This window comes from Spodoptera frugiperda, chromosome 15 (genome assembly GCF_023101765.2).
Source record: "Spodoptera frugiperda isolate SF20-4 chromosome 15, AGI-APGP_CSIRO_Sfru_2.0, whole genome shotgun sequence".
Lineage (NCBI taxonomy): Eukaryota > Metazoa > Arthropoda > Insecta > Lepidoptera > Noctuidae > Spodoptera > Spodoptera frugiperda.
In genome coordinates this window covers 11,979,091-12,005,392 of record NC_064226.1, presented here as the reverse complement: position 1 = coordinate 12,005,392, position 26,302 = coordinate 11,979,091, and the positions used below count along the sequence as shown (strand labels likewise).

Sequence of the window (26,302 nt, the reverse complement as noted above, 5' to 3'; positions counted from 1 at the left end):
TTTTTTAATATACATTTCAACTAGTTAACTGCTGGGCCCAAAAGTCCCCTTCTCCTTTCAAGAATGGTACGGAACGTTACTGAATGTGTCATCTGCACCATGCTACGCGGTAATAGTATATGAAAAAATTAATTGTATTTACATAACTTTAAATCGATTTCGTACAAAAAAATATACTGACAACCCAACTTAGAAAAAGCTAATTACAAAATAAAATATTACAAACAGCAAAAAGATATGTTAGTGAATGATTATTTTCTGAGCGGCGATTGACACAAACTGACATAGGTCCACCAAGCAGCGCGCCTCAGCGGTCACTGCCGGTCCGCGTAGGAATGAAAGAGAAACGAATAGATGTCATGATCGGACGACGTTTTGTTCGATTCGTTCTGAGTTATTTATCATGAATTATATTAATTCTTACAAATATCTCATTTCAATCGACAAATAAATAAGGCAGATCCCTTTATTATTTTAAATTACATCACTGTTATTAATTTTATTAAGATATGTTCATAAATAATATAGTTACAATGGCTAGAATTTCAATTTAAATGGTTAGTTTATGATTTTTTTTTATCGAGAAAATTTATAGAAATCGTGTTTTGAAGAAGGTGGTCCATTCATAAAAATGATCAAGATTAACATATTTTTTTTTTGTTGCTCTAACATGTAAACATTGGGCAAAAAAATCTGTTGAATCAATCCTATTTTGACTATGCACAGCGCCTTAAGATTAGTGTTTTATTTTTGACTGCCTCGTTGGCCGAGTGGTTGCAACTGCGACTGCCGGGCAAGGGGTCTCGGGTTCGATTCCCGGGTCGGGCGAAGTATTACTAGGCTTTTTTCGGTTTTTCGAAAATTTCTCAGTGGTAGCACGGAGTCTGGAAATGTGCCCGGTATATGGCAATAGGCTCACCACCTATTACATGGGACTCACAATATAAATTGTGAAAAGTGGGTGTACACAGTGGCATTACGTGTCATAATGTACACCTCTGCCTACCCCTTCGGGGATTAAAGGCGCGACGATATGTATGTTTTATTTTTTTTATTTGAACAGGTTCAACTGCTGACAACTCTATTATGAACCCTAAAAACCTGATTATAATTGAAAGATTTATGAAAAGTCTTAAAAAAAATCTGCTATAAAAGGTAAAGTAAAGTAACCCGTAAAGCCCTATTAGTCCAATCAGCTTAGCGGACACAAGTTTACTAATGTTTTGACATAAGCAAAGGTATAGTGATTAGATCTAAAACGATACGAACGCCCCCAGTGGCGCGAAAACTGTCATTCTCATTTGCAATTCATACAACACATGTTACAAAATAAAACAAAACATATTAACAACATTAATTAGTTTATTACTTCAATAATTTAATATCACAGATGAATTCAAATATTGTATAATAAAACTAGATAATTTTCTAACTAAAATAAAGCTACACTTAACGGTAAATTGTAAACTAAACAGTTTTAAGGGAAATACGACTGTATAACGACGTCATTGAATTCAAATTACATTGATTTGTTTAAAGAAAATATTGCAAATCAACGTTACAATCAGCTAAGCTAAAATAGTCGACCATAGAATCAATTTGGGTAGATATAACCTACTGGTATATACAGATATCTTTTCTATCTGGTGAGAAAACAAACAGGGACTCCTATTGCGCTATCATACCGGCTATCATGTATAGAAACACATAGTTATACTAAAATATGACCAGAATAATTGCAATTTTTGCCGACCACATTGTACAGAAAAATGTTGGCAACATTACCTGGTAGCAATGTTAGTGTTGCCAACCATTATATTGCCTATTGGCATTTAGAATTACCTTCAGACATTGCAACAACATATATTGATTTACTTTACACACTAAAAACCTCAGTCTTTTAAAGCATTCTTCTTTTCTTTGTTATGTAACATGGCGAGTCCTATCGGGATGTCTCTATTATTCGCCTTAATCATAGTTATAAGTGTGTGTACGAATTTCTGTGACGGTGTGATGTCCTGTTCTTGCATTCTCGTCCATAATGCAATTGCTTCTGAGCAGTTGTCTTCGCGTTCTGAAAGAGAATAACAAAGTATTAGAATTCATACTTTTCTTGAATTATGGAATAACTGACTCCAGTGAGGCTCCACTTGCCGTTGCTCTGTGTTGCGTTACGACATGCCCGAAAACATCGTTGCGTTGTCGAGACGCAACGCAGCGCAATGGACATAATATGTGGCTGGGGCCTAAATGGTGCTGACAGCTATAGTGCTAGTTTGGTGCCAATGTTTGGTTTGAAAATCTTCAAAATCTTTGGTTGACATCCAGAATCAAGAATGATCACAAAAATATAATACTGAGCATATCAAACAGCACTAATTTGCCAATATTTTTTAAACTAGGATCTTTTCTCTGCATCGCATGCATGTGGCAACTACATAAATATCTATCATCATAATTAGAATTCACGTTATAGCACTGCAGTCATTGAGTCACTGAATACCAAAAAATTTTTATCTCACTATGTAATTGAAATCCCACCCAAAACATAAATGTGAAAGGATGCCAAGTTCGATAGTATTGGAATGCTTCGACCTATAAAAGAAGTGAGATCTAAATAAGTACCAAGTTCCATACACAGACCTCAGTTAAAAATGATATAACAAGTTGGCAAGTTTTCACACACTTTGTTATAAACCTACTAAACGCAATGAGTCAAGTATATAATTTTCTATTAAAACTTGCCAAGTTATATCATTTTTAACTGAGGTCTGTGTATGGAACTTGGTACTTATTTAGATCTCACTTCTTTCCATAGGCGAAGCATTCCAATATTATCGAACTTGGCATCCTTTCACATTTATGTTTTGGGTGGGATTTCATTTATTTTTGTAAGGTTTATTTTCTTTTTTTCTTATTTTACTTTACTTTGACTAAATACAAACCTTCGTAACGAATTTTAGGTCGGTACGACCATTGGAAGATATAGATATTTTTTTTGTTTTAGTTCCTTAGGGGTATGAATTTACACCTTCATTATTTTTAAAACCGACTCACACTTGGCCATTTTCAGATTTTTTCCTTTACCTTGACCTAAAGACCTACCTCCATGCCAAATTTCAAGTCAATACGACTATTGGAAGTGGTCTAGGTTTTTGATAAGTGAGTGAGTGAGTCAGTCAGTGAGTGTATAGTAAAAATAGCGATTTTCTGACGTCAATATCTCAAGATCTACAATAGGTACATTAATGAAATTTTGTATTTTAGATAAGTAAGTAGATCTCGATAGATACTAGAAATTTCATATGCGTAGATAAAATAGATTTTGAGTTATAGGTGGGTCGAACTTGGCCCGAAATGGTTCGTGTAATATAACCCACGGCCGGTGTGTCGGTTTTTTTGCTCGAACTTGGCGGACACACTGCCGTGTGTCTAGATTTGGTATACATACAGAGTATGAACGGACTTGAAATATACTTTTTACCCCACGGGAACGCGGGCGAAGGCACTGGTAGAAGCTAGTAGTTAATAAATAAACTGAATAGGCATAATTGACTCACGATGAACATCCAGCATTAAGTCATACAGTTCTATAACGTCGACCCGTCTCAAATCCCTCGCGCATTCAGCAATAACCTCCAAAGCTTTAACTTTCTTCTCGTCTGCGAACCGCTCACAGCGACGCAGTATGGCATCCGGGTGAATCTTTATTGTAGGGTCAAGGAATAGCTTGCGAAGCGTCTTCTTGTAGCCCACTTCTGCTAATGCTGCTATTATTGTTAGCTGAAAATAATGAAGGAGGTGATTAACAAACAAGTTTATTTTTTGTTCTTTCCTATTTTATTTTGAACGATGTAAAAATTACTACTTTAGGGGACAGTGAGTAAAGTTTCCTAAGAAAAGGAGGTTCCTCGAACCGGGCGAGGTGATCGTGTCAGTCGGGCTTTCTGCTAAACTATTGTTCGTTGGGATTTTCTAACCATGTTTATTCGCATGTAAACTTCATGTAGGATTTATGACGTCATCCGTTGATTTGCTCGTCGACCGTGCACTTATCATCTGGCACTTGGCATGTATTGCCAGATAACAATTTAGAATTGCTATGAAGCCTTTTTATAGGATACGGCGATAAATAAGCAGCAGGTTGATAGCTTGGCGCCTTTACCCCGATATTATAACTATTACTTTTCACCACTCTAAATGTAGATATAGGTACATCTACCTCTTCTTGGAGTAATATTTAATGACATACTCACATAAAAAAAACCTTTTTTATTTACGAAGGGGGATAATAACTAAGGTATAAAAAAATTAATGATAAAATTGATAATCTATAAAATGTAAGATTACCTGTACATCACCCGCCCCATGCACCTTCCTGTCAATATTCAGTACAATCTGAGCCAACTTGTTGAGCCTCCCATTGCTCTTCTCATTGGTCAAGAAGTTCTCTTCTGACTGGCCATCACTCATAGTATCTAGTATTTTACATAGTAACTCGTGTTTCAAAGGAGTTTTGTTGTATTTGTTCGCTAGGGATACAAACTCGTTCACTGCTTCTTGTATATTGTCGCTGTAAGAAAATGTCACATAATTATGCAATTTAGTACTGCTCTGATTAGTTGGCTCATTAGAGCTGGCCTATAAGAGGGCTTAGTATGAGTTTGCTTTACGTTGAACGAAATGAGAGGCACGAATGAACCAACCAATCAGAGGGCCGAACGCACTCTCGTTTACTTCTACTACTACTTACTAAGGATACTGTACTCTTAGTACAAGTTTACATTACGCAACGGCTTTACGGTTCGAATTAACCAACAAAACAGAGCAACGCGCTCTTTTTTCGATTACTTTAAACGTAAACTAAACTCGTACTAAGGGTCCAGAATGCCGTAACGCGCTCTCGTTTCAATCTCGTCCAACGTAAAAAACAAAACTTTACTACCAGATCAATAAACACTATTTTCCAAAAATAAAACTTACTTTTTCAAATGCACTCGTATTAGTGGTCCCAGCATGATGTTGCTTGGCTTGCAGTATTTGTTAGTGACGAGTAGTTCGAACATTTTCCTAACTTCTATGTGTGTGCCTTGGGCTGCCGTCGCGTCGAGCAAGCGCCAACAATTCATTGCTATTCCTCGGCCACCTATTACATTCCTTTGAACAAAAAAAACACCATAATTGAGTATATTACGTTACTGTATCGTGTGGTGATAGTAACATTTACTACCCTACTGTTTCTGACCCGGCGCTGCGGACTACCTAGCGGGTTATTGGCGCAGGAGTCGGAATGGTGTAAATTTTAGTCAGTAAAGTAGGTTTTCCACCAGAGATGTGCTATGCAGCTATGCTACGAAGATGTAATAGATAAGCTGTAAAACTATGTGACCGTTTCCACTGATACTAAGTTATGTAGCTGTGCGTAATAGCATAGGGAAGCTATCCATATACGCATCTTTCATAATAAATATAATTGGTGAAAGCAAACGCATCCACAGCAACGTAGCATAGCGTAACTCTGATGAAAAAACACCCTTTAAGTTGCAATTGCCTGCCCCCAAAGCAGAAGAAGGACATTGGATGATTTCCCCCGCTCAAAAAAACGTTGACCATTATAAAATTTTTGAAAGCGTAATACACTAGAATACATGTGTGGCATACTAATTGTTGAAGAGATCCATGCAAGTGTGGGAGACCATGCAAGTGTGGTTAGAGCCAAAAAGTGTGGGAGAGCCATGCTTCGGCACAAATGGGCCGAAGCTCGACGGGCAGTGATAAGCCACGGCCTCATAGAAATAATTGACGTGAAACAAACGCTTGTGTTTCGCAACGTAGCATAGCGTAACTCTGATGAAAAAACACCCTTTAAGTCTGACACTCCCTGTCGCCTCACCCAAGGCAGAAGAAGGAATTGGATGATTACACCCCCCCCCCCAAACCGTTGACCTTATAAAATTCTTTAGAGCCCAGTACACTAGACCACATTCTTACCTCTTTTTAGACTGCTGAGTGATCAAATCGAATGCCTGTCCAATCTTGTTCCTATACACCATGAGGGTAGCAAAGTCTATAACTTTGTACTCGTCGAGCGTGAAGTTAGGTGAGGTCTTGTTGAGGTCCGCTAGCGCCATCTCTGCGAGGTCCAGCTCACCTAGTTTGACGTGAAGGTCGAATATTGCTGCCTTCATACCGGCTGATAGGAATACCTGGAGAAGAGAATGAGAGTTGATAAGCACGGTAACTTCTTGAGATAAGTAAATTAGGAATCAGTACGATACATACTTAATATGTTAGTGACTGGGTGATATTTAACAAAAACTTTCTCAATAAATTCAACCTTAACCCAATTCAATAAAGTCAACAATCTATGACACATGATGTGTATTGGTGTCATACAAATAAATACTTTCTCTATGACTGCCTCATTGGTCGAGTGGTCGCAAGTGTAACTGCCGGGACAGGGGGTCTCGGGTTGGGCAAAGTTTGGGGATTTTTCGAAAAATTTTCAGTAGTTGCACGAGACTCACCCCCTATTATATGGGACTTATAACACAAATGGAGAAAAGTAGGTGTACATTAGCGGTATTACGTGCTGTAATGTGCACTTCTTTCTTTATTCCATACATCTTTCTCATCACTCACCCCTTCTCTCTGGCATTTATCAGCAATTTCCCTGGCGGCGTGCAGGTTCCCGTCTCTACAGTACTGTTGCAGTAGCTTCCTGAGGGTACCCCTCGTGTTCATACCCTTAGCCTCCAACTCTGACAGGTGAGCGCGTAAGTCCTCCTCGTTCATTTGTTTCTAGAAGATTCCAACAATGGGAAATATAATTATACATTTTGTTATTTTATATCTTTGTGTAGATTCTAAGTATTTCAACATCCCGTGACCGACCACTGCTGAGCGCTGGTCTGCTCTACTAATATGATTTATCATATCACCATAGAGTCCACCGACGTGAAACAACTTGCTTGCGTTGCGTGAGTGAGGTTACCGGCGGCGCAATTACCCCCTTTTTCCAATCCGGGGATTCCCCATATTCACCATCACTTTTAACGCCTCTGGTGTTTCGGTTGTCCATGAGCGGCCGCGACTGCTTACCGCATAAGCGCAAGTAGTATTGTATAAAATAAACGGTTTTCATATTACCGTATCCAAAAAACTTACCGGGTGCGGCAATTGTTGATCAAATATATCGCCGTCATCTTGAAGTCGTTCATCAGTCACCGCGATTATTTTATCTCGAAAGTCTTCCATTGCCTGCAGCCCATACTTATCTGGATAGCGAGATATGCAGAAGTCTGCCGCTACCGTGGATATTTTTAGTGTACTTTTCTCTAGACCCTAAAAGAAAAGAAGACTGTTATGTTAGCGAAGAAAAAATGAAAATGTTTGAACAAAAATATTTCTCTTATGCTACTTGTTTTAAGAACGCAGATCTACGCGAGTCACAATGTGTTTTCTGTTTTATGTACTGACATACAAGCTTTTAAAAGATAACAAAGCAAATGGGTATTTATTTTAAGGTCAATTTTTTTTATCAGAACTGTTGAGAGCAGTACTCTTAGTACACTACGCTTTACGTTGAACGAAAACAAAATGGTGAGCGCGTTCGACGCTCTGATTAGTTAGTGCATTGGAGCCGGCCAATCACAGCGCCGAACGCGCTCTTGTTTCTATCCCGTTTAACGTAAAGCTAACTCATACTAAGATCCCAGTATTGTTGTGTGTTTTAGTAGACTACATTATATAAATACACAAAATAAAATTTACCATACAAAAAATATACAAACACAATAAAATACCAATACAAAATCAAAGCCTCACCTTTAACAGATTCAAAACATCACTGATGTCGCCCTTTATTTTCGGATGTACCATAAGCTTGCACAGGAACCGACCGACCCAGTCCTTATTCTTCTCTATAGACCTGGCTGATATGTCTTCCAAGGTATGTATGGTCGCAGTCACATCAGTACTGATCAGGTAGCCTTTTAAGAGAGGCTTCAACAGCTTTTCTGTGTCTACTTTGCCTTGGAATAGTTCACCTGAGATATGAAAAAAATAGTATGTTAATTAGATTCATGGACACCAAGAGTTTGATGATCAGTTAGGTACAAGAGTAAGAGCAAATTACAAATTTTAAAATCTTAGTTATAAATTCAAAAGATTCTGAAAACCACTCCAGAAGAACTGTAGTAAAAGTTTCTGTGTAAAAACTACTTCAACAATGATGGATGTAATGAAAGATGTTATGTTTCCTTTTTTGAGGGAAAAAATCATCCAATGACTTCTCTCGCCTTGGGAGATGCGAGAGGGAGTGTCAGACTCATACTGACTAAAACAATCCCATGCCTACTCCTGCTTTTCGAGTCGGAGCCCCGGTAACCCGCTAGGCAGTCCGCAGCACCGGGATATTATATCCCCTTGTAAGAAAAATACCTATATGTGAATTTCTATCACATTTCTTGCAAATAAAATGATTAGATTTCTTTCGACAAGTTGGACAAGTCAAATCCTCGCAGAAGTACAATGAAAGTAACAAGGCATTAAACGATCCCAGCGCCCTCATTAACAAATTCAGACACTAACACCTCCATAGTGATACTCACACAATTCACTAGCCGCTCTAACTTGCCCCGTAGTCAACAACGTTTGCATCATTGGCGTCAAAACATTTGTTACTGACAGCCCAGTCTCTATAAACTTCTTCATTAAATTCTGTGGCGAGTTGAAGCTGACGTAAGGTAATGTGTAGTCCAGTATCGTATCGTAGTCCGGCTTGACGTCCATTTGTACCATCGTTGTTAGAGTGTTCATTATACCTGGGAAAATATAAGGCATTTATACTGTTAATAAATTCTTGCACATACACGCAAAACAAACATTTTTAAATTCTGTCTTAGACCTTCTTTAACTATATATTGTATAAGAGGGCTTTTCCACAAGCGATATGCTATGTAGCTATATGCTACGAAGATTTAATAGCTAAGCTGAGAAATTATGTGACCGTTTCCATCGATACTAAGCTATGTAGCTGTGCGACTAAGATGCGCAGGCCGAGTATGCGATGTATCGATATTAGGGAAACCATCCATGCACGCATCCATAGGACGCATCATTCCATATAAAAAAACGCAGCTTAGCTGTATCCGTTTCCACCAGTGCTAAGCTATGTGTACTAATGAATATGATCAGTGGAAGCCAAACACATTCACAGCAACGAAGCATAGCAAATCTCTGGTGGAAAAGCACCCTTAAGCAACGGATATTTGTTCTCAGCCACCAATTAGGAATTGTACTACTTTTAATTTAAACTTCTTACTACTTGAAACCAAAACAACATTTACTTTCTAATTACTGGCACTAACAAATATGTGACAATAATGCACAAAATCGACTATAAAACTCACCCTTTTCGCCATAAGACTTGGAGCTATGTAGTAAAATGGGCCAGAAATAATGTGCTCTGAGTGTAATTCCAAGTTGTTTCATTCTAGTCATTAAGTCCAAAGCTAGAGGCACCTTCCCCAACTGCAGGGCAGCTTCGCAAGCATTCTGCAAGGCTATCGGATTACGGCCTGAGGACATTAGGTCTTGAGTTATAAGGCCTATTATGCTTGAAGGCTGGAAATTAAAACAATATTATATATTAGCAACTATTACTGACATCCGCATCATCACTTATCAACAGGTAAGATGCCTGTCTAGTCTCTATATATAAAAATCTATTGCTTTTCGTTAGTTCGTCGCTAAAACTAGAGATCGGCTGAACTGATATGACTAATTTTAGTCTTCAATTATATGTGAAAGTCCAGGAAAGGTTTAAAATGTAAGAACCACATGTTTGAAGCGGTACGAAGTTTACAGGGACAGCTAGTTTTAGATAAAAAATAAAATAAGTGAAGGATTCAATAGTCATGAGTTAGTCCAACAAGGAGGTTGAAAATTGGGTTTGATAGATTGAAATTCTTATATTAATAAATAAAGTTAATTTCAGATGTTTAAAACTTAAAAAATAAAATAGACATACCATAGAAGCTTTAACACAGTCTCGAACCAAACTCCTGCCATGCAAGCCCTGATCATCTTTAGGTCCAAAAGAGGGTAAGGGCAAACATTTGTATATCTCCAAAGCAGCTAGTGGATGATTTTGGAACACAAGTAGAGTGGTCACACTCTGCATCAGTGGAGTAATTGATGGGGTTGTCAATATTTCCTGTGGCAAGTATTTTAAGACCTGAAAAGAGAAGAGAATTCTTGTAACCTTGTAGTGTACACTATAATTTAAGTTGATACTAAGCATCTATAATGTATCATCTATGTAATGCAAATCTAAGACATTTTAACTTGTATGAATCAGTTACGCATGGGATTTATTATTATTAAATGGATGAATTACACGATCGTGGCCAGTATTGGGAGCAATTGATTTATTTGCCACTTTACTCTTCTGTGTAAAAAGTGATTGAGTGGCGACCGCGGACCCGAACTCGGAAGACGTAACCTGGGCAGACATCCCACTAGCTGGATCGACAAAATCGTCAGAGTCGCGAGGACACAGTGGATAGCGTCTTGTAGTCCTACTTGGAAGACTAAGGGACACATCTATCACACATTTAACCTTTCGTCTGCGTGTATATGAGACACAATAGAAAACACATTGTGTCTCATATACATCTGCACTCCAGCTTAAGATACGGCTTAAATAATAAAAGATATTATAATATAAACCTTAGGTATTGGTTGATACAATCCAGCGAAGGCCAAAGTCTTAACAATATCCATGATGTGTGCTTCAGTAAATTGCATTCTATTCATTATTGCGGCATCCATTTCTTCTAAGACGGCATTGGTCTGCTTATTCCATGCTAGAGCTCTGGCAGTAGCTGTGTATGTGTCTATTGTAGGATTAACGTTGAGAGACTTCATCATAGTCAGGACTTCCTTGATGTTCTGAATGTTACTGGAAATGTGGAGATTTTAATTAAGGAATCAAGCTATTTTGTATAGTGGATAATATGATGACTAAATAATTGGCATTGACTAAAACATCAAATAAACTCAATAGGGGTTTTCCTGTAACTGGTAACTACCAGTTACAGGATTAGCACTAACTAGTGCTAATGTCTATTGACCAACAATAAAACTTAAAAAAGGAACTGCTTCCAGTGTTTTGTAAGTCCCCAAAACCTCCTAAGCCTGAAAAATACTATGCTGAAAACGGTATGACCATCAGTTCAGCGAAACGCGAGATAATCGCACACGAACTTACATAGATACAGGTCAAATTGAGAAACTCCTTTTTTTTAAATCGGTTATAAATAATTTTGATAGCTTAGCTGATTGGAGCTTATGCTTTATAGAATCAAATATGTATATTTATGAGGGACCCTATTAACTGATTAAAGGTAAAACTTACCCTGCCTTTCCTTGACATACAATAAGAGAATTGAATATACTTTCAGTAGCCGGAAGTCCTTGCGCCTTCATGTTGGATATCACCTCTGTAGCCTGGTTTATGTCACCAGCCTAAAATAAAATACATACCAGTAAATAAGAGATATTTCCACATTTATTTTAAGTAATAATAATTAATCATTTCATCATCAAATAAGTACCTACATACAACATAAACATAATGTCATGCCTTGTTTATCTCCAAGCAGAGAAACTGAAACCACTGATACTAAGCTATGTAGTTGTGCGAGGTAAAATGTGCAGCTTGAGTATGTGATATATCGATAATAGGAAAGCCATCCATTGCACATAAAGAACAAAGCTTAATTGAGTCCATTTCATTGCTAACATATGTGTAAAACATACAAACCTCTCCGAGGGCTCTTAGTATCAGTTCATATGTTGTGATAGTGGGCTTTGCTGGTGCCATCTGACTCATAAAGTTGCTCACTGTGATAGTTCTGTTATTCGCTATGTAGACTTTCAGTAGTTCATTGAAATGTTCCACTTCAAACTTTGTGTGGGTCCTGTAAATATGTAATTATTAATACATTAATTAATTATGCCGTGAATGTGTGTATGATGTTTTGAGATATACACATAATACCATACCATTGCCAAAGAAGTAAGAAACCCCTTAAGCGCCCAGTTAAATATCAAATTGAAAAATTATATCTACACTAAATATGGAGGAGCAATTATGTGAATAGAACGAAAAAATCTTGCATGTTCTCTTTCGAAGTGATAAGATATCAGCGGCAGGGATGACAGAAATATCTGTCGCATATATGCAAAACAGGGGTTAAAAAGTACAGAATAAATATGCAACTTACTGTAATGTAGACCACACTTGTTCGAGCAACTGCATCCTGCTCGACGCAGATTCATCGGGTAACAAATCACTGCAGCATCGAATTAATAGTAAACCTTGCTTCTTTGTTGAAAAGTTCAATTCTTTCACTTTAGTCAGTACTCTCACTAAATCATTTTTATACACTCTGTTCTTCTGGTATATGTCTGTGTTTAGTGCTGCGATATATTTTTCAAGCACTTCCTCCGAAGATACTGCCGGGTTTTTGACTTTATCTTCTAACGGGTCTTGCGATATTTTAGGGGAATTTCGTACTTCTAAAACTTTTTCAGCATAACTTAAATGTGAATACGTTGCTATCGATCTGAAAGAATTAAGTTAATAAAGTAAAAGTAGTTTATAAATAAAATAATTAAGAAAACCTTATCCTAACCTAGTAGCTCGAAGATTACAAGAATTATATAAACCAGAACTCATTAAATGTTTTCTATCCAGCTTATAATTGTTGTGCAACAGCGATTTTGAAGCACGTGCAATTTTAACGTACTGTCGAATTAACATTTTTATTTATTTTGTAAAATTCAAATTTTTACTTTTCGATTTCTAAATCTTCAAAATATAGTTTGACATTTACAAAATCATTGCCAGCTCAAAAGTTATTAAAATAGGGATGCCAGTATCATAGGAAAAGACTACGGTTAAATGATTGGACCCGAGTCCAACTTATAATATGCCCATTGTCTAAATAATTATGCCAAAAATATCAAACAGCAAATAAATATATTTTTCATAAATCGGTTTGTTGTTCGGTTACATTCGAACAGAACAGAATTATAAAAACATTTTTTAAAACAATAAATATATTTAATAAATAATGCAAATATGTTTACACAGCTGTATTGTACCACTCGTTAAAACCATCAACATAACTTTGTAACTTAAAAAAGTTCTGCATCACCAAGCTTTATCGAACATCGTACATTGTAGTACTTCACGAAATTGCGGAGGTATGTGGAAGGTTAACTTTCCATCTCTTAAGTTCAAAAAATCTCTAGTTACTGCGTGTAAACGCAGTAACGTTTGGCCCTCGAAAAACCGGATGACTTACAAAGCAGCGCAGTGGGTAAAAACTTTAAAGAGTTGTAATTTTATCAAAACATAGCCATATTCTATGAAAATTAAAAATATAGTCAGAGAACAATAATTAATTAATTATATCAATTTGTCTTTCTGTTATATTTACTGGAATTCATGAGAATGATGAAAGAGAGATAATAATAGAGTGCAAATAGACTTGTATTCGAACTTTCATGCCAGTTTATAATGTTGGCGAAACTGTTTCTTGTTACTAACTTCAGACAGATTCGTTACGTGGCGCTAGTATCGAAGCGAGTGACTGTCTGTCATTGTCTGTCAAACTGAATCGTGATTCGTGGATGCCAAGTGTTTTGTGTTGTGAGTGAATGTCGAAAATTGATGTAATCTATCGTTGTCATGTGGTAAGTATTCATTATTATCTAAATTACTTCATAAATAGACCCTCACTGTCCATCAAAGCTATTGATAAGTGATATAAAGTTTGATGATTTGAAGTTGAAGCCGCCGTTACTTGACCGCCATCGCCCAAGCTTGTCGACGGTCGGCTCGGCTCCGCCTTTGCAGTAAAACGTGACATTTATGACAATTCTTGTAATATTATAAGGGAATCTACGTCCTCGTGGACATTACAGGCTGTATCCCCTATAATTAAATTTACACCAAGTGACCTAACCTTGTAAGAATTTGTATTCTCAATACTCGTAACCAGTTTTCCAGTAGCAAAGTTAATAATGCCGACTTCCCGCCGATGAATCACTACAATGTGTGTTGATATTGTACACGGGGAAAGTGTAGATTTATAATTAATTTATAAAACATTATTCATACGGTTTTATAAACTTTGTAATCAGTATATTTTTAGTACCTATTTGAATTATAACTTTTCGTGCGTTTACATGTAAATTACCCATATAATTTGAAGTAGTTAGTTATTTACATACATTCCAAATTATTGTCAAAGGCTTGTCCTACTGGTTTTTTGAATGTCAGTCATAAAAACTGAGTATATGATGTAACTAAGCAGTATTGATGCTGAAAACAACATTTAAAAACATTGATAACGAATTTTGAACCCTGTAAACAGATTCCCCACTTTCTAAATTGTTAGGGATGGCAGGGTGGCAACTTATTGTGTCATCTTTCTGCATAATAGGTCATAGGACATTGACCTTTAATTAAGTCGTTTAAGTACACATACTCTATTTTAAAGTCAGACTTAAATGTTAAAATAGCATATTCATATTGCAAAACAAGTTATCTACATTCAAACAGTAACATATTATTTACTTTGCCTCAGGCCTATAGCCCATGCACACTCATACTAAATTCTTGTTGGAAAAATTGTAGGTACATAAATTTTGAATTAATGATAAAACTATTTTGAATTACAAATATAGGTAATTAATACTGTACAGGGGAAAAATATGTTATTACATCTTCATCATATAACTATCAACTGTTAGTTTAATGCCTAGTTTATAGAAATTTCTACCTAGACTATTATTCTAGTTATTAGTTTTATGTTTGCCACTCATAGGTAACTTATTGTAGGTAACTTACTGTTTAACAAATAAGATTTGTAGACAGTTCTATTGTTATTGTTCATAAGATAAAATTCTAAATAATTATGCTAGTTGAATGTTCTTTAATAATGATTTCTGTACTAGCACTTTATATACTAGTCAACTCTGTTTGAGAGTTTAAAAAATAACTTACTATGTGTCCATTATGTTATAAAAACTATGAGATGTAATATTTAATTTGACTATGCTGATAATAGTTATTATAAAGATATAGGTATAACAGGTTATTAAAAAAATACTGTCCTAAGAAAAACATAGGTAATATGCTGATAACTATATTTCTGACATTATTCACTACTATTTACTACCTTATTTCATACCTACTGGGACTATTTTCGATTGTAAATTCAATTTCAAATAACTTAAACAAAATCAATATAACTCAGGTAACTAATAATAGCCATCACAATGTTGGACTCCATTCTTTCTTTTTTGCACAGATGCGAAAAAAAAAAATGGTTACCTTACCTACAAACTACAAACCATTTCGAAAAAAAAAACCTTTTATATTGGTCTTGATAAATGTGTGATACATATTTTAACCCCAAACGTTGGGACGACGTATTAAACCGAAGGGAGTATCAGTTTTTAAACTGACATGGTCACTAACACTAGTATTAGAACTCGAAACGGGATATTTACTATGTTTTTCTATTTCTATGAGTTACCGATATTTCGGCACTGTTGCAAGCGCCATGATCGCGGATGAACTGATCATCCGTATCCCGTTTCGAGTTCTAATACTAGCGAAGGGAGGAGATCAAAAACTGACGTCGAATTAATATTGTCACATGGCATGGCGTGGCATGATACTGTCGCATTCGCAATCCCTAATTTCGGCTCCAAATTAAGTTTACGCAAATCGCATGCTCGAACTTTGAACTCAAAGGATGAATGGACATGTTGGCTCAAGGTCATCCACGTATTCGTAACGAAGAATTATAATTGGACTGTTAGAGAGCTATAGAAAAATATAGTTACTTTGGTATTTGGAAAACCCGAGTAAGTTTTATTTAGCGTGTGCGTCTGTACATTTTCTGAAACGCTAAAATGGAGTTTCTTGCTCGTTCTTCTCCAAGCTACATTTGGAACGAGCACCTAACTACAATTACAGGCAGACTGACGGACAATTCAATTTGATGTCCCAAAAGTACCTATAATTGATATCTTAAGAGAAAAATAACCGAAGTTCCAACTATACAGTTATCGAAGTCCATAAGACCGTCTAACATCAATGTCGCGGTATTTATTAGCGGCAGCCTACCGAATCGAACGTTCGACATTCGATACTACGAGTCCCTCACCCTGGGTCAACGAAGTGAGAATTGACGCCAATTAACCAGCCTCACGTCCACATGTGACCGCCGAACTGTTCAATTTGCTTGAGAAACATGTGCCCAATGTGACCGGCATTGCGCAATAAGAATGGCGTTGCTAAGAAGGGGCTTAACACGATTCGGCTTTTGTGATCCAGAATTCGTGTTCAGATGTGAAATGACATTATTATTTATCCCGTTCGGAAGGTCGACGTCTCGTTAAAGTTACATGGGAGTATTGTTGCTAATGGTGTTTACTACCCCGACCAGCTGCGTCTTCTACCTGTTCTGATTCATGGTATAGTCACCATCAATAAAGAAGAACCACATTGAATCAGGTAACTATGAATAAATTAAAGACGCTTGGATTTCTTAACCTGACATACCAATCTATAAAACAAAGATATGAATAAACTAAAAGAACAACCGCAAAGAACTTCAATTTAAAAAGTACGCCTGGAAAGTAAACAGTAAAATATTAAGTTGTACCTTGGGGTGAAGGGGCGTACGAACTACGGCGCCTAATAACAGACTAAACGTTGAACTGTTTAAAAATTTAAATGTACGGGTAGTTGCTACACGTGCATATCGATTAACATGACTATTTAAAGGCTTCCTATAGCAAAAAATGTTTCGTAGACACGTTTCTTTTTAATAGAAATATTCATATTATTCTTCTTCGATCTTTGGAAGGTTCAACAAACTCCTTTGATGGTGTCTCGTTTTGATGATGACATTACGCCATTACCGTCTTCCGTACCTTCCCTTATCGGTATAAATAGATCTGAACATCATGTTCCACGTTTCGGTATCAAATAATTAGAATCGGAAGTCGTTAAAATAATTCATGAGAGCTCTCGTAAACTCAGGAGCTGTTTGAAGAGAGTCTTGGCACAACTTCTTAATTTTAGTTGAGTCTTGTTTTTTAAGTAAGTTCTGTTTGGTTTCAAACTACGGGTACACGGGCTTCTACCCGTACGTCCATTTTTTGTCGTTAGGTTTTTCTTCGAAATATATTGAATGTCAATAAAAGTCCTTTCTTTTATCTGGAGACTAGAATTTTCGCATCAAATTGTCGGTATTCCAAATCTCAAAAGGATAAAATATGTCTGCTGAAATTCATACTAGAAGTACCTAAGCTAGTTTGAATTTCACTAGTTCCAGACGTAATCGCTAAAATATCATTTCGCCTGAACAAACCGTAATTTGAAAGGTTTCTCTACTGTAAATCTGAAAATAAGTTCCGATCCATCACGTCTTACAAAGGCGTCACGTCCTAAACACGAAAAGTAATTAAAATTAATTAGTGTCCGTCGGAGATAACGTAAGACCGTACTATTCATCACCACTTAGTGCGACCCTCGAACAGTTTTGTAAGCACTCCGCCTTATCAACTCCTTGTTAGCGTTCTGATAACATTATTTTTTGAACCTTGTACGTTAATAACGTTTACGGAACATTTACGCTTCATAACATTTTCAATCTCAGTGTTCTTATAATCTTGTTTGTTTGATAATGTTGCTTCCTTTGTTGTTTAAGATTATTTTTTCTCAATTTTTCTTTCGTATGCTCTTTTGAGAACTGGCTATTAATATATTAACCGCTATGGAGAACAAAAATTACCGGCGCTAGGGAGAATTTGTTTTAAACAGATTTTTGTTGGCAATCAAAGCATCAAAGCCTTGGTCTTGGGAATCTGAAGTAGTAGAAGGGTATCATTTTTGCTATTCTGCGCCAAATGTACTGTTGATAAACTACCATTTCTCTTATGAGGAACATACATATAACATAGGTTAGTTACTGAACATTAATAATCTTATCATCTACATAGTAGCATTTGTTACGCACTATTGCGAGCTATGCTCGTGACATTACTGATGTATGTGGCTTCCTAAGCTTGCCGTGTTCTAGTCGTGAGACATAGGTATAAATAACATTTTTATTCCCCTTTGTCTTTCGATCAACTCGTGCAAGAATATTAAGACGTCTATAGATACTTTTGCTTCAAATTTCTTTTTCTTGACTTTATTTTTGTGTAATTTGTTATTGTGCCAAAATTATTTAATTTTATTTGCATTTCATTTTACGATGAAAGCGAAAGGACGCACTTAATGCCTCGGGGTATTCTTTAACAGCTAAATAGACTGCTTTGACTCAATACAGCGTATCCCTGATTATATACATATTTATTTATGCATTAACATCTCTTTCATAACTTAAGCTTACTTCATACTTGATCGCTTAATGTTCCTAAAATATTTTTCAAGACTTAGTTATTTCGGAACACTATTCACACACGTGTTTCCGTAATTAATGTGGAAACCGGCAGTGTCGTTTCGGACATTGAAATAAAGCCATGACTCTGACCTTTCAGGGTCAATGTCGTTCAATTTTACTATTCATTATCATGACCTTTAGCTGTATGACAAAATCATGCGGTCGTTTTTGACCTTGAATCGCTTTGTGTTTGCTTTAGAAAACCTTAGTTGTTACAATTGGCATCCAAAATGCGCCTTGCCTTGTTTTATTTCATGGCGATATGGATGTGATGATAAATGAAGTTCATTACTGATTTCGGAAATGTGTAGTAGCAGTAATAATAGCAGTGATTATGTTCCTATTTCTGATTTAAGACAAATAGGTATTACATAATCTATTAGGCAACTCTCTTCTTAGCAATTGAAAAGGTGCCTTCGTTAAAATTGTGAAACAAAAGTTTCATCTTGTAAAGTCATTACTCTGCTGCCAGTTAATAAAGTGTTCTTTCTTAACTGGCATAGTAAAGCCATCACCCATCTTATTGATTTTTAACCGTAATCCCAATTCAATTTGGAAATAAATAGAACACCAACTTTGAAATCTATATTCGATATCGTTTCTATAAATTCTGAATGTCAGAGTTGAATTGATGTTAGTGTTATCGTAGTTCCTAACTTTAGAATTGCTAAAACATTGGATTATTCCTTCAAGTTGGAAAATCTAATTAGTAAACCACTTTTCAGTAAGCCACGCAATACCGATGCCTTGATCTGGTATCGGTTTTACGTGACATTAGTGCGAAGGATCAGATTGAAACTATTTGATTTCAACTCTAGATGAAAGGATTTTAGATTGGATGGATAATCAGGACTCTAATGGATGTTCAGTAGAGGTGATAAAGGATTAAATTATGCATGATGTCATAATTAATTTGAAACTTGTTGTATCATTTGTTGGTAATGTTTAAGGTTTGCTGTTAGTTTGGTTTGATTTTCTTCAAATCGAAACTGGATGTCCATAGTTTCTAGACATTGTGATAATAAAAATGTAAGTTGGTTTGATGCCTCATTAATTTAAGACTTCCTTTGTAAATTCTTTATTAATAATGTCGCTGAATAGTTAGTTTAAACGCATTAATCCCTAGAACTACTGGTTCGATTTGGTAAAAGAACTTTTCGTTTGGACCAATTATTTATCGAGGAAGGTCAATGCCAATGGGAACCCAGCAGAGCGAGTGAAACCGTGCAAAAGTTGCTAGTTAATATTATTATAAATATTTATAAGTCACGGTGGTTACATTTATAAACCCTTCTATTACGAGTATTTACTAACGAACCAAAATTTCAGCTCCCAGTGTTGTATAGTAGACACTCCACTTAGTATATTGTTCACGCTTGACGAAATAATTGCGGTCGAATAGCCGTTGCTCTAATTTTCGGTCGGCTTTTGTTTTCAAAGTTAAACCAAACTTTTGGTCGTTTCCCATTAAAATTAGTGAAGGCTTCATAAACTTCAAGTAGTTTGAATTGAGCTAGATCTAAGAATAGTTCATTGAATAAACAACTTTATTATACTTTCCTTATAAACTAGAATTATATAAATGGTCTTAGTTTACCTGGCGTAGGCTTATCCGTGAAACCATCTTCTAAATCTGGACGCAATGAGCATATCATTGTCGGTTCTGTGTCGTGCGTGCGCGTGTATACCGCATTGTAAATAATTACAGGAGGTTGAGTTTATACGGATAGGAATTATAGAAAATATCTAATTAAACATTTGCTATTGCATTTTAGTAAGTGCTATTTCGATCTTGCAGAAACATTTAATTGTAATTTTCAGTGATTTTTTCTCAACCACTTTTCTTATTTCTCGAAATGTTTGTCATAGCAAAAATTTAAGTTATTTGACTTTATTAAACTAAATTACTAAGTTTGACCATTTTTGGCAGGTCATCGCAGGCATCTGATGCTTGATTTTATACTCAAATCCAAAGATACCAGAGTAGGAAATTGCGTGTAAAGGCTCCAGGTTAGGTTAGACCTTCTATCCTAATGTTTACTGTGGCGAGACCTCGTTACTCATGCGCAGCGGCATGGCTGCGGCGGATGGCAACTGATACGTGGAATCCGTTGCAAGTAACAAGCGTTTAGTAGCTCATGACGAATTCAATAAATACACAGGATATATCATCCACACTTCTACTTTGTTGTTGAAAACCATGTTGTGTCTCACTCGGGTTCGAAAAGGGGGCGTTTCACTCAGTCATCCTTTTATCGCCTATTTCCGAGTAGTGATAATTGCTTACTTGCTAGAAATTCCCTTAATTTTCATCAGTCACATGTAGTATAATTTTAATGGACCTCTAAAGAATCAAATTGTCTATGCATATTATATTGTCAATTACAACATTTTTGGTCCCTTTTGCCCAAAATACCATCTCTTCGTTACGTTTTACAGATTCGTTCGAATTCAAATACAAGCCCAATATTTTCTAAAACCGAGACAGCATACCTCTTCTACTTAATTTACTTAATTTCCTAAACTGACTTGCTTAAAATGATATTCAGTTATTTAATCCAATAGTTACTTTTATCAAATATCAACATTCCGCATGTCCGTTTACTGTCATTACGTTACGATCGCTACCTCGCTCGCTCGTACATTGCTCAGTTGACTTGTGGTGGGTGTGCGTTACGGACGGAAGCTTGCGTGCTCTCGCGCAGATTACCGCGCTCACAGACCAGTGTAGAGGGGCCATACACACGATGGAATGTGTCAGTTTTGTGTGTGATTTGTGATTTTGAAATTTTGTGGCTTTGAGGATTTGACCTGTGTCAAGGAATTTTTGCTTTTTGGAACATATTTTTCGGTGACAGGTCTGTATATCAGCAAAATTGATTTTTTTGCGTTTTTTACTCTCGCATATTTATTTTGGTGATATTTAAGTCCTTGTAAAGTTTGTTTTTAGTCTTTGACAATGAAGAAGTACAAGAAACTATTTAACATTCCAAGAACATAGACACACCTCATTAGATATTACAGAAACTGCAGTTGTTCTTATGTCATTTGCATCGGTGTATGATTTCAAGGTGCAGGAATGTTTTATACAAGTTGAATTTAATCCTTAACTAAGACACATTATTCAACTGTCATTAGGTACTAAAGATGGTTATTAATCGTCTGTTTCATAAGTGTTCCTTGATGTAATCTGTTATGTAGACAAGTTTTTGTCATATATTATAACCATTGAATGGTATTTTGTCTGCATTTTCCTTATTTTTGACAATTTTGAAGATACTTATTTAATTTATAGTATTAGTTACCTGTTTATGCTAGTTTAACTTATGAATAGTTAAAATGTTCGTTAGGATCTCAAAGCAGAACTGAATACTCAGTAGTTATGCTATGACTTTCATGATGATCATGATGCTGAGCTCAATACGAAATTCTTTAGGTCAGTTAGTTTAGAGAACGTGGAGGGAATAAGAACTAGTATCGCATAGCATGTTCTAAAAGATGAAAGAACAACGCCTGTTGAATAAAAGACTTTGTCTAAAGCAAATTATGATCCTTAGCTACGTGACCAAAGGCTTCAATTTTGCAGTTCACTGGTTCAAACATAATAGTATTAAAACACGTGATTTATGATAATGTTAGTTTTTCATTCTTGTTTATATGCTTAAGTAAAAATTGAAATTTAATATTGGGCCTCAGAATAACCAGGGTCTTTACCCTTGCTGGTCTGAGGCCAGAAACGACAGATTAAAAAAACCCTTTGGCTTTTTTGTCTGTTGTTTCTGGCCTTACAGGTGCTTATACTAACCGCAAGTCGTCACTTTTGGGCTCTTTCCTTGCTCTATTTATGAATATGTAATTAGGTAGATACTTACCAAGTGTACCTACGAAATTATCTTAGTAGGTTTGTATACAATCAGACAGGTGTTTTTGATAGACAACAGTTCCTAATCTTCAAAAAATATATAGGTACCTAGAAACCGACATCATTTACTACCTAGTTATATGACAGTTGTGAAATACTATTGCAGTATTTCTAACATTAATAGTTCAAAAATGTTCAACATACCGACCATTTAAAGTTAAACCGTAAAATTAGTGGAATAGAATACTAAATCATACTAGCATCGTAATATATTTTGTTTAAGGTCGTTGACATGACATCATGGAACGTGGGAAATATTTTTATTTAGACTAGGTGTCGCCTTCACCCTTAAATGGCCTAATACACGCGACACATAATTCTGTACGAAAATAAATTATTGATTCGTTCAAAACGCTTGTAGAAGGTTTCTATAGAGTTTTTATGCTTACTTTCTCGTTGGTAACTGTAATATTGTTAAAGAAAGTTTTTATGTACGCTTTAGAAATGTCATAAACTACGTTTTATTGAACGATGGCAATGGCGCTGGAGTTAACTACCGTTTGACTCACTACCGTAGTCAGAGTCATTTAATGGTTACTTTACGCAGTATTTAGCAATTGTTTTTGGAATAAAATCGTTACTAAGGAATAGTTTAAGTAACCATTAAACGTTTCCGAAAATTGCCACCTAAAATCAACTCATCGACACTAGATGATTTTCAAAAAGCTAAAACAGATTGTTATCTAATTGCCTACACGTATTCGCAATGTTATAGATCAGATAGTTTAGCATTTGATAAAACACAGCTGGGCATAAGTAAGCAAAATTCATCTAGACTAATAAATAAAATTGGAGTGTCTGTTTGTAATGCTGGAATAACCGGTTTTTTGCTACATACATATTTTTTTATATACATAGGTAGGATACACACTTCAAAATCACAGGCCGATCTCGGTAATAGCTGGATCAATTTTGACGGGACTTTTATTGGTTATTTAGCTGTAATAAGGAATAAGTTAGGCTGTTTTTATTTTAAAAATATGTAATAAAAATCCCAATTTCTGTCAGAAGTCTTTATTATACACGGACAAATTCGCAAGCAATAGTTAGTTCATACATAATAATGGACCTAACAACAGCAATACGTCACAATCGCAACAAGCGATTGTCATCTGTTCTAAGCCTTTCGGTATGCGGAAAGACTGTCCAAGGTTTCATTTGTAATTTACTTCACTGTTGTCAAGTATTGTACTGACAACAGCACGTCAACGTACTCCAATCTGTCTCTTCAGATATTCAGCTTTACCCTATTGTAATAATGCTCATAATCTATTGAAGAAGTTTCACAGAACAATAGGTTCATAGACTTGTATTGGTAGGTGACAAATCATATGTCATTTAAAGCATCGTGCCTACTCCACGTATGGTTTCCATGATTGAATTTGGTGACAGGTGCTGGAACACGTGTGGACATAATTAGTAATTAGTATTAATACGACCTTCATATTGTACGATTACTTATTATCACATCAGTCAGTGGCATTATTCAAAACTTAGATAAAGATGTCACGGTATTTTGAATTGTTTGTGACAAAGAATAAAATACAAAATGTAAGAAGTAGGTAATTCGTGACTCAAGAATTGGATTTTACGCCCGAAATAACCTTTAAAGTCTAATGGAAGTGGATAATGAAAGTGAATTCGGTAATTGAAATGTTGCTATGACGTGGTTACAAAATACGTTCGTAAACGTAGAGGAAAATAATCAAAATGAAAACGTTAGAAGTACGAGATGAAAATAGGAATTGTCCATGTTTCTTGAGAGGCTTCAAAGGTGTGGATCTCAATGATATGACTGCCTGAGGCAAGTGAAAGTAAACCGAATGGATCCATTTGCTTCTGTAAACTAAACTTAATCACGGCCAATGAAAGTCCAAAATGGGTGCTCAACGTTTTGGCTTTACTTTTACCCTTCATAATCATATTCTTAAGAGATATGAAATGTAATTTACGTGTAGTTGTTCTGTCTGCGACGCTAGGAAAATGTTTAAACTGATTGAATTTTTGTACAGAATTTAAAGTTCAGATTGTAAATTCTAGTCCAGTTCTTGTAGTTCGTTGATATTACTCACCAAGCTAAAAGTAAAATGGTAACTGTGGTTTCTTTCAAACTAATTGACTTAGTTAACTAAGTTTAATTAGAAAATGACACGTTATTAATTCCTATGATAGTTAAAATCGGAGTTATATGAAACATCGAAACGGATTGATTGGAAAATATGAGCGCTTCTGTTCTTAATTCAGAGAATATTTTACTATAATCCAATTTGGACATGTGCCAAGCAGGTTCTCCGTTCTCGTGATTACTTAATAATGGTTACAAACCACATTTATTTAAAATTTTATTGATATTTTCTCCAAACTTGATTACTTCACCTTTAACTTTTATCCTTTAATACGTAGCCTTCATCTGGCCTTTGTGGTAGCTCCTTGGACTCAAATGCCTTAATTCTCGTGGAGAATTTTCTAAAGTGCCCACGCCCACTAAGTCAGGTACAAGAACCTGATTCATGCTTCACATTTTTAATTTCGACCCAAAGAGAGAAGGTTGCCTTAAAATATATTCTCAGAAATATAACGTCTTTCCTCATTTCTGGTGGGTGATTCTTCGAAACAAGATTCCTTAAATTTGTTGATACACCTTGATTGCTTTTGACTTAATGTTGGTTGTTCTTGAGTAATGATTTCCTTCTCTGTACTATTTGTCTTTTTAATGGACTTCCATTCTTATTTCTAGTATCTAGTCCTAACTTTAAATATTAAAAAGCTTATAAAGCTGTGATGAGTCTGATTGTCATAGAAACCTATATTTTTAATATTAAGCTAACACTACTAGCACTAATGAGTATTTATTACGCTATTAAGCATTATTGTCTGATAATATTTATTATAGAAACTGATAACAGTTACTATACTACCACAACACTGTGATTATATACATTTCAAGGTTAGAATACGGCCGTGATGAGAGTGATGTGTGCTCAAATAAAGAAGTGTCCTAAGTTCAAAACTAAATCATATTGAAATATAATTATACAACTTTCGTTATACATACTCTTAATTAATTATTATGTTATCGACTTATTCAAATATTCAAATAAAAAATGGATTCTTGTTACCATGTGTAGTTTTCCTTATCGCCTTCCTTATAGTAGTTTCTAAAACGTATGGTACCTATTATGAAACAAATGTGCAAAGAATTATTTCAAAGTTAACTGACATTTGAGGATTTGGGTATTAGTATTCAGCACAGAATCTGGAATGTGTTTACCACGTGTTGTTCAATTGTTTAACATAGTTTGTCCATTGTTTCAGGTTATGTGTGCGTGCTGTTAGATAAGCAACAGTGTGGTAGGATTGTTGAAGTGATCCAACAGTGTGGAATGGTTCCTGTGTGTTGGCGGTATCTTGTTGATGTAAGTAATACTACGAAGTATATTTCTGTATCTTGGATTGCTATCCAACATAGTAATCCATCAAAACACACGAGGGATTTAAAACAAATTCTGACTATCAGAATTCCGATGAACGCGAGTCCCTGTTTAAACAAAATTATTATTAACAGCTTAGCAACCAAGTTCATTGCCAATATGAGATCAATACAACCTCAAACAGGTTTTGATTTTATCAGAAACAGATGACTCATTTTATTTTACAACATCAAAGCTGACAATTTTGCCATGGCACGATACCGTAATCAATTGGATTCGAGGTAAATCGACGTCAATACTGCTACCTATATTTAATAAGTGATTGTATTCACAGACTAAGATGAAAACTTGAAAATAAATTAATAATTCCAAGGTTTAGGGGACAAAATATTTTTCTCAAGACA

The 26,302-nt window shown here is 35.7% G+C and overlaps 2 protein-coding genes across 4 annotated transcripts in view; one reads left to right on the top strand and one right to left on the bottom strand.

Moving 5' to 3' along the window:
- Positions 1-1,344: 1,344 nt before the first annotated feature.
- On the bottom strand, positions 1,345-12,909 carry LOC118271969 (leucine-rich PPR motif-containing protein, mitochondrial). The gene is made up of 16 exons (XM_050698927.1): positions 12,705-12,909; positions 12,294-12,635; positions 11,831-11,987; positions 11,423-11,532; positions 10,735-10,966; positions 10,034-10,240; positions 9,414-9,627; positions 8,613-8,825; positions 7,828-8,048; positions 7,168-7,344; positions 6,643-6,801; positions 5,992-6,206; positions 4,984-5,157; positions 4,351-4,573; positions 3,561-3,783; positions 1,345-2,074 (listed from the first exon to the last, which is right to left on the bottom strand). The coding sequence occupies exons 1-16, from the start codon at positions 12,830-12,832 to the stop codon at positions 1,893-1,895; spliced, it is 3,177 nt and encodes a 1,058-aa protein (XP_050554884.1). The 5' UTR covers positions 12,833-12,909; the 3' UTR covers positions 1,345-1,892.
- Positions 12,910-13,605: 696 nt separating this feature from the next.
- The window catches only part of LOC118271985 (ADP-ribosylation factor 6), a 49,647-nt gene continuing 36,950 nt past the window's right edge, over positions 13,606-26,302 (top strand). Inside the window, exons 1-2 of one of the 3 annotated variants that reach the window (XM_035588276.2) lie at positions 13,606-13,770; positions 25,783-25,883. The gene's annotated coding sequence lies outside the window, so the exon portion shown is untranslated. Of the gene's footprint in view, positions 13,771-21,196; positions 21,404-25,782; positions 25,884-26,302 lie in introns of those variants that run through there. The other 2 variants (XM_035588282.2, XM_050698949.1) reach the window with 2 other exon arrangements.

Coding starts and splice junctions, on each gene's coding strand:
- LOC118271969 (XM_050698927.1), bottom strand. CDS start 12,832: ATGTTAATTCGACAGTACGTTAAAATTGCACGTGCTTCAAAATCGCTG. Junction 9,628..10,033: donor ACTGTGTTAAAGCTTCTATG/GTATGTCTATTT, acceptor TTTAATTTCCAG/CCTTCAAGCATAATAGGCCT. Junction 5,158..5,991: donor ACTCAGCAGTCTAAAAAGAG/GTAAGAATGTGG, acceptor TTTTGTTCAAAG/GAATGTAATAGGTGGCCGAG.